At 45.4% G+C, this 16,763-nt stretch overlaps 1 protein-coding gene across 9 annotated transcripts in view; it reads left to right on the top strand.

Moving 5' to 3' along the window:
• The window catches only part of ATG16L1 (autophagy related 16 like 1), a 254,894-nt gene that overhangs the window by 144,950 nt on the left and 93,181 nt on the right, over positions 1-16,763 (top strand). For all 9 annotated transcript variants that reach the window (XM_029617424.1, XM_029617422.1, XM_029617421.1 and 6 more), the window contains one exon: positions 14,564-14,634. In XM_029617424.1, the coding sequence (XP_029473284.1) occupies positions 14,564-14,634 (71 nt within the window). The remainder of the gene's footprint in view (positions 1-14,563; positions 14,635-16,763) is intronic.

Here is a 16,763-nt window from a genome sequence, read left to right as displayed (position 1 = left end):
CGGTTGGAGAGTCTGGTTCCTGTAGGGGTGTTGGAATTATTTCCGTTTATATAGCAAGTTTGTATGGTTAGCTGTGGTTGCTTTATGGAATTTTCTACTTTGACATTTCGTATGACTGAGGGGCTGTGACTGGCACAGGGGCATATATGGCTCCGCCCACAAGTTTTGCTCTGTCTCCATCTACTGGTGTGGAGTCACAACCCAGGTGTCCTGGACTGATTCTTGGTACTACAGGAATGAAAATTATCAGGTAAGAAACTAATTTTCCTTTTGATCCTCTTGCAGCTGTAAACATAGAACCTGTGGCTCAGGATTTAATGCCTCCCAACATAAACATAGTAGTAAAGTGAAAGAAAATGAAAATAGGTGGGTACCATGAAAAAAGTGATGGACTGGTGAAATCTTTAAAACACAGTGTCTATGAATAATTTATTTAAGAATTGGTCATATCCTTGACTACCTTCTGCCCACTCTAAACAGAAGACATCGACTCTTTGCTCATCACTTTCACCATCTACTTTCTCAGAGGGTCCCTGATCCTTTTGGCTTATTAAGTGAGCTAACCAAGGACTGTTCCACTACATCCAGGTCATAACAAATGCCTCGTTAGCAGAAGCCTAGCTTCCAGTTGACCAAAAGAAAGAAATAGTGAGATCTGCGCTGAAGCAGCTCAACCTGGATCCAAATTACCTGAACAACTATCATTCAGTCTCAGACCTCCCCTTTTCTTAGTAAAGTCATAGAGAAAGCTGTACTTTCATAGCTGTCAGATAACTTGCATATGACTAATACCTTCAATCTTTTCCAATCAGACTTCAGGCCACACTACAGCACTGAAACCACACTACTAAGGACTAGTAAATGAACTCTGACTCATCCATTTAGATCTCTCATCAGCATTTGACATGGTCAACCACAGTTTCCTCCTTCCTGACTGCTCAATATAGGATTGATTGGCCCAGCGCTTACCTGGTTCTCATCTTATCTCTAAGACCACACTCATCTGTTTCTATAGGACCAGCTTTTTTCAAGCCCCACTTACTTAGCTGCAGAGTGCTTCAGGGTTCCATCATCTCACCCACACTATTTAATATATACCTAGCACTCTAGTGTGAACTCATCAGGAATTGCCACATTGCCTATTATGCCTACATAGATGACATTCAGCTCCTAGTCCCAGTCAGCACAAATCAGGAACAAATTATCTCACATCTCCATAGAAAATTACCAACTGGCTGCATCAAAACAAAGCTTTAACCTCTACAAGATAGAGGTGTTATGAGTAGGGGATAAAGATCCCAGTTATCCTCTCTTAAGTGACCCTTGAGGGAACTGTTCTCACCCTCAGCTCACAATCCAGAGTCTAGGCTTCATACTAGACTTCCAACTCACCACTATTATCTGTCAATTGTTTGTTCTACTGTCTTTATTTGGATCCATTGAATTTGACTTTTGCTCATATATTTGAAGTTTGCTTTGAACTCTCTTGGTGGAAAAATTGTCATAAATATGATGATGATGAAAACCACTAACTCCCAGGTTCATGCAGTAATGAAAATGGCATTTTTCACCTCCACCAACTCTGATACCTCCACACACTACTTGACAACTCAGCTTTCAACTACTGAAATCTCTCGTTTGGACTATTGTAACTGCTGCAACTCATACAGAATGCTGCAGCCTGCAAGATTGAAAGTACATAAGTTTGACCAAATAACCTCAGCCTAAAAGCTTACATTAGCTGCGAACAATCTACCACACTGAATTCAAGATCTGATCTAGAAATCTCTTTAAAAAAAAAAACAAAAACATCTGATACCAAGCTACCTCAGCAGCTCCCTCACATTCACTCCTATCACTGTGTTAGGGTCCTGCTTTGCAGTCCCATTGCCTAGAACTATGCATTCTGTGAATGCCAGAAAGAGAACTGTTGCAGCTCTGCCCCAACCCTATGGAACTCCCCCCCCCACCCCCAAAACCACCACCACCACTAATCAGGCTTGCTCCTGACTTTCAGAAAATTGGTAAATTCCTGGCAGTTTGAAGCACCGTTTGGACTTGCCCATTATCTCTGAACACCCACTAAAACCAATATGCAGACACCTAACATTTGTCCACTGTGAACATGGTAAATACTATTTGATTTAATCATTTATTTAAATGCCAATGAGCTACCGTATACTGTTATCTATTTTTGTTTTGACCCACGTACCTTACTTTTGCTCCCTTGTTTAACTGTTATCTGTCAGATATTTGTTTTGGTGGTTTTGCTCAAATGTTTGTAATGCTTTGAACTCTTGGTGGAAAAGTGTATCATGAATAAAGCAATGACAAAAAAAAACCCAACAAAAAACCCCACCTAATTTGCTGGAAAAGAGACTAAATTTATAGTTGATAAGCACCTAATTCAGAAGCCCTAGTCATAATATAACATAAGTATTTTATGACCTCATAGGTTATTTTATGTTTAAACTATTTTTTATTTTTAAAATCGTACAACAAGATATAGCGTGCTTAGTTTCCGAAACACTCTCTGTGAGTAGAACAAACAGTATCAGACCTGGCCATCCCTTCCCCCCACCCTCGTCCCATAAAGAGAGAGAAATCTTCTGTCCAGATGTTCCAATGTGGTATCCGTCTCTGTGTCCGATATCCAGCAACGCAGGAGCTAAGATTCCAATCAGTGCCACTCATTCAATATCAGGCTCCGAGATCGATGTGAGAGAAGTTGCAGATAGGAGTCCCAGATAGTCAAAAACGCTTTCCTCTGCCTTGGAGACTGTCGCATGATCCCGGAATCCAGTAACATCATACGGTGGAGGCTATTGCGCCACATCCAATAGGACAGAGGGGTATCTTCCCTCCACTGTAATAAAATGACCTTCTCGACCACCAAGCAAGCTTTACGAATTAGCAACCGAGATCCCATATATCGTACTTTTAATGGAGAAATGCAGCCAAATAGTGCCCACATGGGGGAAAGTGGGATGAGTACCCCTAGTAAGATTTCTAAATATCTTATCACCTTAACCCAAAGGTTCTTAATAGGGAGGCATTCCCAAAAGGCATGAGATAGTGCCAGGTGAGCGTCCACAGCACCCACAAGAAGCGGAGGACGAAATCCTTAGCTGGAAGGGGCCTTGAGCCGAAATGTAACTACGGCGCAGAAATTCATATTGCATTTCTCTATAGCTCATATTCACAGAGATCTGAGATACCCGCTTGAAACATGCTCTAATTATGAACTCCGTAACCATAAACACCCCATCTTGATTCCAACGCTGTACTAGTATGGAGCAAGTATTAATGATAGTTAATTGTTTGAGGAGCTTATAATAAGTCGATAGCGAAGGCACCTTTTGACTTTTCAAATGAGAAAATATTGTCCAGGGATTGGAAAATCGAGGCCTGTCGGGAAGGAAGAGGCAGGGACCTAATATAATGATGAATTTGTTAATATGGGAATACCTCTTTTGCAGAGAGAGCATAGAGCTCCCGAAGCTCTGGGAAAGAGACCATCTCACCTTCCAGTGCTAACACATGGCCCAACTGTGTTATTCCCTTGTCTCTCGAAGATGGAAAGCAGTCATCTGCGAGCCGGGTGTAAAATCTGGATTCCCCTGAACGGGCAAGAGATAGGCACAGACCCGATCTGTCTTCAGCAATCGCGTGAGCCTAATCCAAGCCAGGCGGATGGGACATATGAGAACATTTTGTACAAGGAACGTGGGAAGCTGACAGGACTGGGATTGTAATACGAATTTTAGAGACACCGGGCCAGTTAGCTCCTTATCCACTAAAACATTAATAAAGATGGACGTGTCCAGAAGCCAATCCCTCACCACCTGGAGATTGCAGGCCAGATTATAAATCGCCAGGTCATGGACACCCAGACCCCCCCCCCCCCCACCTCCACCGCTCTCGCAACCAGGTTACAGGAATTCTAGCCTTCCCACCTTGCCAAAAGCATCTCCGCTGAGCCGTGTCGAGTTACTGCAAGTCCACTCGGCGCAACTGAAGCGGTAAATTTTGAAACAGATACAATCACTTAGGGAGAATGGTCATCTTAAAAAGGTTGACCCGGCCCCCCAGTGACAATGGCAAGGAGGTCCAGGTAAGCAATCTGTCTGTAGTGGCCTTAATCAGTGGGTGAACATTGACTTTATAAAGGTGACAAGTGTACGGGGGATAGCAATCCCGAGATAAGTGAACGAGTCGGTGGCCCATTGAAGCGGGAAATCTTCTCCCCAAGTACCCGTAGATCTTCCGGGTATGCCAAAGCCATGGATTTGTTCATATTAAGTCATAGTCCCGAGAAGACCCCAAAAGCCCAAATTAATTGGAGAAGGGGATGAAGGGATCTGCGCGGGTCCGTAAGAAAGATTATGATGTTATCTGCAAAGGCAGCATATTTAAAGGTGACAGACTGAAGCTGCATACCCTTGACCCCCTTAGCCAACTGTATCGAGCGCAGTAATGGTTCAAGCTGGAGGACAAACAGTAATGGTGACAGAGGACAGCCCTGACGGGTGCCTCTAGAAATAGCGAAGGCGGCAGATTTTGAACCATTAGCTATTATAGCTGCCTCCGGGTCCCTATATAAAAGGCAAAGTGCATCAAAAAACAACCCCTCAAAACCCATCTGACGCAGGACCCAAAAGAGAGAATCCCATTCCACCCTATCAAATGCTTTTTCAGCATCAAAACTTATAACAAGGAATGGAGCCTCCATCTGCTGGCACATCAACATGGCTGCCAACAGTTTACGAATATTAGTAAGGGCATAACGACTGCGGATAAATCCCACCTGGTCCTGCCCAATAAGGGATAGAAGGATTTCCACCAAACGATCCGACAATACTTTGGCGAAAATCTTTTGCTCAAAGATTAGTAGGGATATTGGGCGATAAGAGCCAGGTAACAAAGGGTCCTTGCCAGGTTTATAAATGAGTGTAATATGGGCAATATTAGTATGAACAGGGAAGGAACCTGTCCTCAGCAGCTCCGAGAAAGCACCAACCAAAGGCCCCCCACCAAGTCCATCATACTCTTATAAAACTCTGTCCCATAACCATTCGGTCCGGGAGCTTTGAGAAGGTGGGGCCCGCCTGATAACAGTCAGGACCTCGGCTAAGGCAATGGGGATATTCAATCTAGATTTTTGTTCTAGAGTGAGGGACGGGAGATTCAATTGGGAACAAAAACGAACACATGCCTTACTACCCCAACCTTCCAAAGAATAGAGATTCCCATAAAATTCCTAAAAACTCTGCAAAATGGCTGAGGTCTCTGTAAGAGTCTGACCAGATAGGTTGCACAGCCCTGGTATATGTCTGGAACCCCGGGAGGACCGCACTAAATTGGCCAACAATTAACCAGATTTATTGCTATGTTGATAGAGCTTATACTTAATAGAACAGAAAATGTCATAATGCCTCTATATCGCTCCATGGTGAGACCACACCTTGAATACTGGGTACAATTCTGGTCGCCGCATCTCAAGAAAGATATAGTTGTGATGGAGAAGGTACAGAGAAGGGCAACCAAAATGATAAAGGGGATGGAACAGCTTCCCTATGAGGAAAGGCTGAAAAGGTTAGGGCTGTTAGCTTGGAGAAGAGACAGCTGAGGGGGGGGATATGATAGAGGTCTTTAAGATCATGAGAGGTCTTGAACGAGTAGATGTGAATCGGTTATTTACACTTTCGAATAATAGAAGGACTAGGGGGCATTCCATGAAGTTAGCAAGTAGCACATTTAAGACTAATCTGAGAAAATTCTTTTTCACTCAACGCACAATAAAGCTCTGGAATTTGTTGCCAGAGGATGTGGTTAGTGCAGTTAGTGTAGCTGGGTTCAAAAAAGGTTTGGATAAGTTCTTGGAGGAGAAGTCCATTAATGGCTATTAATCAATTTTACTTAGGGAATAGCCATTGCTATTAATTGCATCAGTAGCATGGGATCTTCTTAGTGTTTGGTTAATTGCCAGGTTCTTGTGGCCTGGTTTTGGCCTCTGTTGGAAACAGGATGCTGGGCTTGATGGACCCTTGGTCTGACCCAGTATGGCAATTTCTTATGTTCTTATGTTCTTACTGATAAAACAGGAAGCTCTTCCGAGCCCTTTGGTGTAGAAGCGTATTCAGCTCTCCCTGGATTGTCAAGAATTGCATGCGAGCTGCTCGAGTGTTAGCACTATTCAGAGCGGCCCGTGCTCTATTCAATTGGGGTGTCAGGGTCAGAATTTTATGGTCCTTAGCCTTTTTCCTATGAGCCGTATATGAAATAACATCTCCTCTCAGCACCGCTTTTGCGGTATACCAAAAACGCACCAGGGAAATCCCAGGGTCCGCATTGGTCTCAGCATATTCCTTCCATTTAACTCATAGATATTCCTGGAACTTAACGTCATTAGCCAAATAGAACGGGAAACGCCATTGAAAGGAGGCGGAACGGGCCTTGTCCAAAATTAATTCCAAGTGCATCGGAGCATGGTCCAAAATGATAATGTCATCTATAGTAGCTGCATTCACCTTTTGACATGCCCCTCGCACAGATCAAGAAATAGTCTAACCTGGAAAGGGTACCATGGGCTCTAGAGATATGCGTGAAGTCTTTCTCACCTGGGTGCAATACACGCTACACATCAAGCAACTGCAGAGAGTGTTGTAGGAAGGCAGGTCCCTTGCCATAGCCAGAGGTCTGTCCAGAGGAACGCGATTTATTAAACTGGGGATCCCTAAAGAAACTAGGGCTGTGAGTATTGGGAGCATAAAGATTGCATAAAATTATTTTGGTCTGCTAAAGTTCTGCTACTAGGATAATATATCGTCCCAAGGGGTCTTTAACTACAGTATGTATGTGAAGGGCGCAATTTTTGTTGTTCAAAATAGCCACTCCCGCCAACTTCGAGGTGGCAGATGCATAGTACACCTCCCCTCCCCAATTCCTTCACAATTTCTCATGTTCAGCATCACTGAGATGCGTTTCTTGAAGAAAGGTGATATTAACTTTCTTCCGTTTTAAAAGGGACAGGATCTTAGATCTCTTGATAGGCAAGTTGATCCCACATACATTCCAAGTGATCAAACCAGTGACATTCTTAGAGAGAACTAGCAGTGAAGGTTATGGCCAAAAAGATATTAATTCCATACCACAGCAAGGGCCTTCCCAGCACAGACCCTCCACTGAATAACGCTCGGCTCCTGCTTAAGGACATAACACAATGAGAACACAACGTGGAACACAGCACATAACTGATCCAGACAAAGGCGAACAGATCCCAAAATACCCCAATCTCCCTCCCACCCTTCCCCCCACCCTCCCCTTTTCCCCCACAACCCTTAATAAAGATGGAGAACACTACCATGCTGGCTTCCCCCCCCCCCCCCCCCCCCATCCCAACCCCACTCGCACCGTGCAACATCAGTCAGATAATAACAATACATAAAGGATAGAGTGGATAAAGTTGACTGAACTCCAACATCGAAAGGATTAAGAACCAGATTAGCAGGCTCTAGAAAATGACAAAGGCTTGGTAAACATGGGTAGCAAAAAAAGGCAGTATAAACAATTATAACACCCACAACTCCCAGCTAGGAAGCAAGCATCCATGAGAAACAGAGCCATCTCGCTGAAATAAGTGGAAAACGCATCAGCAATGCAGGGGGCTTGGACAAGAACAATTACCAAGCCCACCTAGTGTTGAATCAAAGGTGGCAGTCCAGTTTACTTGAGGTTTAATGATCATCCAAAAAAACCCAGGGTGTCCGGAACAGCTATACCCCAGTCCTCTAATTAGGCTACAGGAATCAGGCACGCACTGTGAACCTCCGGCAGTCCAGAAAAAATACAAACCATCAACAGTTCATGTGGATGTCTCAGATAGTGCTGCTTTAGTGGTTCAGACTGGGACACATCGAAGCCCATATAGCCCAAAAAGAGAGTGCCAAATAACCTTGTTGACACGTGCTCAGTGCCCTGAATCAGTGCAAAATGAGCGGCAGGCGAGACTCCAAGGAAAGGCCCCAAAACGCGGGACCTCAGCAAGAGAACACCCATATTCCTCAGTCAAGCAAGTGACACCAGAGAAACTCAAAACTGTGTCAAGTGGTACAGCAGACAGCCGCATCCGAAGCACAGGGACCATGGTATGGGGGGGAAAAAACCCTTTGAAACCCTGATTTCTCAGATCCGCAAGCAATGTTCAAATTACCTGGGAGCTGAGTCCCCCGCCGCTGTTAATAAAGTCTTTTCATCCTCCGCATTGTTATACCAGGATACTCCTGTGGCTGTGGCTACCCGCAGCCGGGCCGGATACAACAAAGAGGCCCTGATGCCTTGTACCAGCAGTTGCGAGCACACAGGAGCCATTACCCGTCGCTGGGCTGCCACCGCCGCGGAGAAATCCTGGAAAACCAGCACTTGTGCATTCTCATAATGCAGTTTCTTCCCAGCTGTGACCGCTTGCAGAATCTCATGCTTATGGGCAAAGTTAAAAATCTTTGCAACCACTACATGCGGTCTAGCTGCATTTGATTTACGAGGGCCCAGGCGGTGAGCGCTCTATGTGCAGCCTGCCATGCGTCCGAGAGAGGCCCAACTCCTTTTCCAGCCAGGATTCCAGCAGAGCAGGTAGGGGTCCGATCATCTAACGAGTCCGGCAGCCCAAGAACCGGAGATTCGATCTGTGCCGCGATATTCAGTTGGGCCATCTGGAGGCCATCTTGAACCTCAGACACGCGGTTTTCGAGCTCAGTAAATCTAACTTCGATCTTGCTTAAATTCACCGAAATTTCTGCAACTGTGGATGAAATAGTTTTAAGATCCGGCCCTATAGCCTCTAACACAGCAGTTTTAATGTCGGCGAGCATCGGTGCAGGAGTCTGCTCGAGCGGGCTGGCAGCAGCCATTATCGGAGCGGGGGAGGGCTGGATACGATCCTTCCCTTTTTATTTGTCCTTCTTTACTACGCGAGCGGACATTCCTGGCTATTGTGTGCTCGGGTGGATTAGATATCATGCAAGATAATGTAAACTTGCCTTAGCTATATGCATCAGTGCAGATGAGTCCCAATGGGGTACGCCATGTTTTTATTATGTATGTTTGCATTGTATATCGCCTAAGCCTGTTTGTGTTAGGTGATTAATAAATTTTATGAAATGAAATGAGAGAGAGATTACATCCTCCTCTTTCACTGCATCACGTGATCTCCCCGGTTATTTTATTTTTTTCAATTTATAACCCATCTTTCATTTATTATGTACAAGATAAGGAACTGCATAAAAATAACATTTAGACAAATCATGGCATCATGTGTAAAATGGTTCCATTTTTAGGGGCTGGTGTTTGATGTCATTTTATTTTCAAAATTAAAATTATGTAAAATCACACTGGAGTATTGTAAATTTGGTAAGAAAAATCATTTAATTTGAACATTTGTAATTTGGGTATTTTATTTTTGTTTTTAGTTATTTAACTTTTGTGTAGATACATAAAATTGGTGGTATACAGGTTTTTTTCCTTCAACCAGCCCCATGCTACCACGCTTATGACGTTGTCGCCGCTCATTTTGTTCTTAACCCCAGTTCTGCTGGTGCTGTTGGGAACAGCTATGCATCAGAGCAGGAGGAAGAAAGCTGATGCCCATTGATCAGTAAGAGCTCCTTCATCTGAAGAGCCATAAACATGGAAAAGGCACAAAGACAACAGGGAGACTGAGAGAGTGCTAGGGGCAAATGTGTTCTTTATCCAATAAACACATTTCATTTTCTTTGTACCAGAGCATTTTTATTTGTGTTTATTGGATAAAACAGAAGGGGGGGGGGGGGTGAGACCAAGATGGCTGCTGTGTGAGATGCTGGGTCTGAGCTCTCTCTGTTTCCTGGTTTCTTTATTACCTTATGCCTCTCACCAAGAGGAAAGCTAAGCTGAAGGAGTCCTTAATTTTCCTGTTAAATTGATTTCACCTATGGAACTGTCCAAGAATTATATCTCACAAGTTCTCAAGATTTCCATGGAGGCAATGCCTGTTATTACCAAAGATTATTTGCCACAACACTCCACTGGTTCTTCTGAAGATCAAGAACAGGACCCTTCTCTGAATTTAACAGATTTTCTTGAGTCTCACAAGATGTTTTAATATCTAAAAGGGGAACTTTATTGGTCTCGTTTGCCTTTAGAATGATAGAAATGCTGTTCTTAGATTTTTCTTTCATAACAGATCATTGCCATTCTGTGGTCAGAAGATTTGGATATTTCTCACAGGACAAGCAGGGATGGTAGTCCTCACATATGGGTGACATCAAAGGATGGAGCCCAATCACGAAACACTTGTGTCAAAGTTTCCAGAACTTTGACTGGCCCCTACTGGGCATGCCCAGCATGGCACTAACCCTGCAGCCAGCAGGGGTCCCCCTTCAGTCTTCTTTTTTCCACGCAGCAGTAGCCACACGATTAAGGAGCTCTGCAGAGATTCCTGACAGGAATTTTCTTCACGGAATTACTAAAATTTAATTTACCCCACAGGGGTCCCTCCTTCAACTTTTTCAAGCCACGGTACTCCGGTAAGTTTTTTACCCGTTTTCCGTCAATTACCGTCGAGTTTGCAGCCTACTGGCCATCGACCATACCGCGGCTCAATTTTTTCATGGCCATGGCGTCGGGGTTCTGCTGGTGCCTGGACTGTAATCGCACCATGTCCATCACAGACCCCCACAAAGTCTGTGTAATGTGTCTCGGATGTGAGCATAATGTCCTAACCTGCACCAAATGTGCCCTAATGACACCAAAAGGTTGCAAGGCTAGAATGGAGAAAATGGAACTTCTCTTCCGTGCTCAAACCCCGACTCAGTCTATTGCATCGACGTCATCAGAACCGGCACCGTCAACTTTGCGCCAGTATCGACCTCTGGCCGGTGACCGTCCGGCATCGACGACTTCTCGGTCTTTAACACCTTCTACTCCCCCTCAGGACCGTGGGGATCGTAGAGATAAACATCGCCACCAGCATCGAAAGTCTCGGACCATCGAGGGAGTGAAATCATCGACCTTGCCATCGTCCGAGCCGCCGTTGAAGAAACCCCGTCCAGAAAAGGCACTGACCTTTTCGGCGACCGGGTCACCGAGGCAACCCTCATCCGACAGGGTATCAGGAGCCGCGACTCCGCCTTTAACGGTGGTCCCTCCGGCTATGCCTCTGCCTCCTTCTTCTGTTCTGGAGCCGGGACTGCTTGCTCCAGGTCTCCGAGAAGAACTGGACCGGATGGTTCAGGAGGCCATCAACTCCCAAGTTCCTCCGACACCGGTACCGATAGCGGAACCGACCAGTAGCGTTGGCACCGCTGCTCTCAAGGATGGAAGCGCCCATGGCCACTTTTCCACCGATGGACCCTGGGTCACCGATGGCTCTGGTGCCCTCCCCGTTGTCATCGGGAGGAGAAGCACCGTTCCTCATTCCTCTATCGGGAGTTCTGCCAATGCCTCAGCCATCGATGCCAATTCAGCCGTCAGTGCCACCGATCCATCCATCGATGTCCTCGATGCCTGTACCGGTGCCTTCGATGCCTTCATCGGTGCCTCCAGTTATTCCTTCGAGTCCTTCGGATCTTAGACCAGGACCTACAGGGATCCCACCGCCCCGTTCTCCTCTAGTCCCTAGAGGAGCAGGTGCTGATCCCTATGGTACCTGGACTGATGATTCTTCACCAGACACCGATGATTTGCCTTCACCACCTTCACCTTCACCTACTGAAAGCAGAAAGCGTTCTCCTCCAGAGGACTTTTCCTTTATATGTTCACGTCTACTCCTATGTAGACGATTGGTTAATCAGGGCTCCCACTCAGCAAGCTGCTCTGTCGTCCATATGTCTTACCTTACACACTCTAATTTCACTCGGATTTCTCATCAACTATGACAAATCCTACTTAGTCCCATCTCAAACCTTATCGTTCATTGGGGCAGACTTGGACAACTCGCAGCAAAAGCTTTTCTGCCTCGATAGCGAGCTCTCAATCTCGTTTCTCTTGCACACCAGCTGCAGTCTCAGCACTCCACAACGGCACACCACTTTCTCATCCTCTTGGGACACATGGCGTCCTCAGTTCAGGTCACCCCAATGGCCCGCTTGGCCATGAGAGTCATGCAGTGGACTCTAAGGTCACAATGGACTCAATCCATTCAGCCCCTGTCGACCATTGTCCACATAACCGACTCACTCCGTCAGTCTCTCGCCTGGTGGAGAAATCAGGTCAACCTCCTCCAAGGCTTGCCCTTCCAGGCTCCAGACCCTCAAATAACCCTCACCACCGATGCTTCCAACCTCGGCTGGGGAGCCCACGTGGCCGATCTGCAGACACAAGGCTCTTGGTCTCCAGAGGAAGCCAAACACCAAATAAATTTCCTGGAGCTTCGAGCAATCAGATATGCTCTCAGGGTATTTCAGGATCGCCTCTCCAATCGAGTCATCCTGATCCAGACAGACAACCAGGTGGCCATGTGATCCATCAACAAACAGGGAGGGACGGGCTCCTTCCTTCTGTGTCGGGAAGCTGCACAGATCTGGGCAGAGACCCTCTCCCACTCGATGTACCTCAGGGCCACCTACTTGCCGGGAGTGGACATTGTATTGGCAGACAAGCTGAGTCGCACCTTTCAACCGCACGAGTGGTCTCTCAACCCCTCAGTAGCGAACTCTATCTTCCATCAATGGGGTCATCCTCAAATAGACCTCTTTGCGTCACCTGAAAATTGCAAAGTAGACAACTTCTGCTCTCTCACTCGCAGCCAACACTATCAGCCAAGAGATGCGTTCTCCCTCTCATGGGCAACCGGTCTCCTATATGCATTCCCTCCACTTCTCTCGAAGACTCTCGTGAAGTTACGTCAGGACAAGGGAACCATGATCATGATAGCACCTCACTGGCCGCGCCAAGTGTGGTTTCCAATACTTCAGGATCTTTCCATTCGCAGGCACATTCCCCTGGGAAAGGACCCATGCTGGGCATGCCCAGTAGGGGCCAGTCAAAGTTCTGGAAACTTTGACACAAGTGTTTCGTGATTGGGCTCCATCCTGTGATGTCACCCAAATGTGAGGACTAACATTCTGCTGTCCCTTGAGAACACCTGTTACAGGTAAGCAACATTTGCTTTCCTGATATAACTAGAATAACTCAGGATCATAGGAAGAAATTATTTTCCATGCAAACTGAAGCTTTGTCTTTAGGTGCACAATTTACCTTAAGATATCCATATAAATGCTTTGTTAAACATCTTAATGTTAATTATCTTTACTTTGAACCTTCTCAATTGCGATTGTTCTTAGATTCGCATGTCCAAGAAGCTCATTAAGATGGTATTGTGATGCCTGGTATGCTTCTCTGTTTTTCTTTTTCCTATTTCCGAGTTTTATCGCTCCCCCCCCCCCCTTCTTGGTCTCCCCCTTTTTTCCTATAATTATTTTGAGAAATGTGCGGGAAAGATTACCGCTGTGAAGGCTATGCTGAGACAACGGTATATAAATGATGATAAACCTTAAACTTTAAAACCTTATTACGGTACCTCTTTTTCTTATAATTTGAAGTCAATATAATATGATCACTATTCTTCATTAAATGGCACTTTTTCTCTTTTTTTTTTCTGGTACAAGATACTTGTTTCATTTTGTAAAATTTGTAAATAAATGAATAAAAAAAATAAAAACAGAAGTTCTATATCTATTTTATGTTTTCTTGACACTATAAAACATTACTTCTGTTACTGAGTCATTATTAAACACAAATACTTGTATCCAAGAACTCTTTTTGATCTGTCCATGGTTTTATTGTAAAGTTAAATAAGTGATGCACTTGTAGTATTTTGCCATGACAGATCTGTAAGTGTTGCATGCAGAAAGGTAGATTTTGTTTTCAAGTTCAATAATACTGTTAATGGTTACACACATTTTTTATTTTGGGGTCCAAGCATAATTGGTGACTGGCTTGACTACCAGACTACTTTCTTCAAGTTTTAGAATTTAGCTTGAAATATTTCTCTATTTCCCATGTAACAGGTAATATGGCCTGTTATAATTTCTCCTTTATATTAAATACAAGGCTGGAATTTTAATCCCTTGGTTATTTGCTTTGCTTCTCTTTGATTAGCTTGGTGGTGTAGAAAATAGATTAATCTTCTAGTTCTGTGCTGCTTATGCTTATTCTGTGCCCACATATTTTTCAAATTTGGTGTAGAAATGGGCCAAAAAATTATGGTTTTCAGATCCTGATCATAAATCCCCCTTATCTGGGTATTAACTGATAAGTGGTGCATTTGTGATTGTGATTTGAAATGTAAAAATTCTAAACAAAAAATTATCTCTGGTCCTATTTTTGCAAAATCTCTAAAATAGTGTAGAAGTTGATAAAATTCATAAAAATGTCCACCAATCAAATTTAATTTCAGATAGAAATCATGAAAACAGTCCTAAGTGATGTATCAATATAATGACATTTATGATCGGTGTAAAGTCATTTTTTTGTCCAGCTTCTTCCCATCACTTTCTTTTCATGTCATTTTCTCTTCATTTTACAGATAAGTGTGAGGTTAAGAGCTCGCTTTCCGGGAGTAATGCAGGGATTACAAGCATAGAGTTTGACAGTGCTGTAAGTATCCTACTTTCCAGTTTTCTGTAATAAGCAATATTTTAGACCTACTACTTCCTCTGGCATAATCATACCAGAACTAGCTCTTATTTAATAGAAAGATGTGAGCTTAGTTGAAAACATCTAAGTTTTTGATTACACCAAACACTCAGAATAAAGAGAAGAAAGGAAATGCTCTGAGAGAAAAATTGAGGGCAAAACGAAACAAGATGGTGGCTGGTCTTTGACAGCTGCAGCTATATGTTTCTGCTCTCGGATCTAAATGCTGAGCCATCTTGACATGTTGCTTTGTTTCACTTTTCTTTCTTTGTGCCATGCCACCACATATGAGGGGCCCCCAGGTTTTCCCTTTAGTGGATGCTGTTAGAATTGGACTCTTGGATAAATTTATTATGCTAACACCATGTATGGGCTATTTGGGAGAATGCATTTCTGCCAGGACCTAGGTGGCGCTAAGGAGGTACAAGCAGTACAGGGGAGCAGTTATCCCTTGCTGGAGCCGAAGTCATGGGGGATGTTTCTGCTGAGCCTGGGATCCACCAACACTCCTTTTCCAAAGATTTCCAGCTTGACAAGCAGCTTCCAACAGGCCCAGCGAGACCGGGAATGCATACCGAGCATTTGTACAGAGTGGCACACTTGGAGGAGGGGGAGGTCAGCAGTGGTAAAATGTAGCATCAAACTGGCATTCTCAACCCATCCTCTGTCCAAGCAGGGGTCAGCCAATAATTCGAGTGTAGAGTGGAGACTCCAGATAAAAAAAAAGATGACTTGGGAGGCCCGTGGATGGCCAAAAACCTGGAGATGCTGCAGGACTGCTGGCAGAGCCCAATCTGCCAGCGGTCAAAGAGAGGCCATGGGACTGCTGGTGGAACTCAAATCACTGTTTGTCAGAGGAGGAGGAAAGGGGCCTTGGGTCCATGGCTAGAGGCCATTAGCAGAGCCCAAACCGCCAGCAGCCAAAGAAATGTGGCTGCGGGGCTGCCGCTGGCAGCCATGTAACAAGCTGCTATCGTCCTACCCCAGTGAGGCAAGATTCAGTGGCAGCAGCAAAAGAATGAGGGGAAGCCCCAATAGGGTTTATTTAGTTAGTTAAAAGTCATTTATTAATCTACAGACATAATTATCAAGAATGGGAGGAGAAAGAGAGACCCAGCCTGTGTGAAAGAGAGAGGTGAAGCCTACTTGCGTGTGTGTGTGTGTGTGTGTGAGAGAGAGAGAGAGAGGGAACCTGCCTGCGTGGGTGTATGTAAGAGAGGAAGCCTGCCTGCATATGTGTTTGCGCGAGAGAGGAAGCCTGCCTGCATATGTGTTTGCGCGAGAGAGGAAGCCTGCCCGTGTTTGCGCGAGAGAGGAAGCCTGCCCGTGTTTGCGGGCGAGAGAGGGAGCCTGCCCGTGTTTGCGCGTGAGAGAGGGAGTCTCCTGTGTGTGTGAGAGGGAGCCTGCCCGTGTTTGCGCGTGAGAGAGGGAGCCTGCCCATGTGTGTGTGTGAGAGAGACGGAGCCTGCCTGTGTGTTGTGTGTGTGTGAGAGAGACGGAGCCTGCCTGTGTGTTGTGTGTGTGTGAGAGAGACGGAGCCTGCCTGTGTGTTGTGTATGTGTGAGAGAGACGGAGCCTGCCTGTGTGGTGTGTGTGTGTGAGAGAGACGGAGCCTGCCTGTGTTTTGTGTGTGTGTGTGAGAGAGACGGAGCCTGCCTGTGTGTTGTGTGTGTGTGAGAGAGACGGAGCCTGCCTGTGTGTTGTGTGTGTGTGAGAGAGACGGAGCCTGCCTGTGTGGTGTGTGTGTGTGAGAGAGACTGAGCCTGCCTGTGTGGTGTGTGTGTGTGAGAGAGACGGAGCCTGCCTGTGTGGTGTGTGTGTGTGAGAGAGACGGAGCCTGCCTGTGTTTTGTGTGTGTGTGAGAGAGACGGAGCCTGCCTGTGTGGTGTGTGTGTGTGAGAGAGACGGAGCCTGCCTGTGTGTGTTGTGTGTGTGTGAGAGAGACGGAGCCTGCCCGTGTGTGTTGTGTGTGTGACGGAAACTGCCTGCGTGTTTGTGTGTGTGTGTAAGAGAAGGAGCGCAGTAATTACACAGAGCAGCAAAAATACTAGCACCGGCCCTGGTTCCCAAGTTATACAGCCTCCACATTG

This window comes from Rhinatrema bivittatum, chromosome 9, assembly GCF_901001135.1.
Source record: "Rhinatrema bivittatum chromosome 9, aRhiBiv1.1, whole genome shotgun sequence".
Classification (NCBI taxonomy): Eukaryota; Metazoa; Chordata; class Amphibia; order Gymnophiona; family Rhinatrematidae; genus Rhinatrema; species Rhinatrema bivittatum.
The sequence above is the reverse complement of the archived record's forward strand: the minus strand, read 5'-3'. Positions and strand labels throughout refer to the sequence as shown.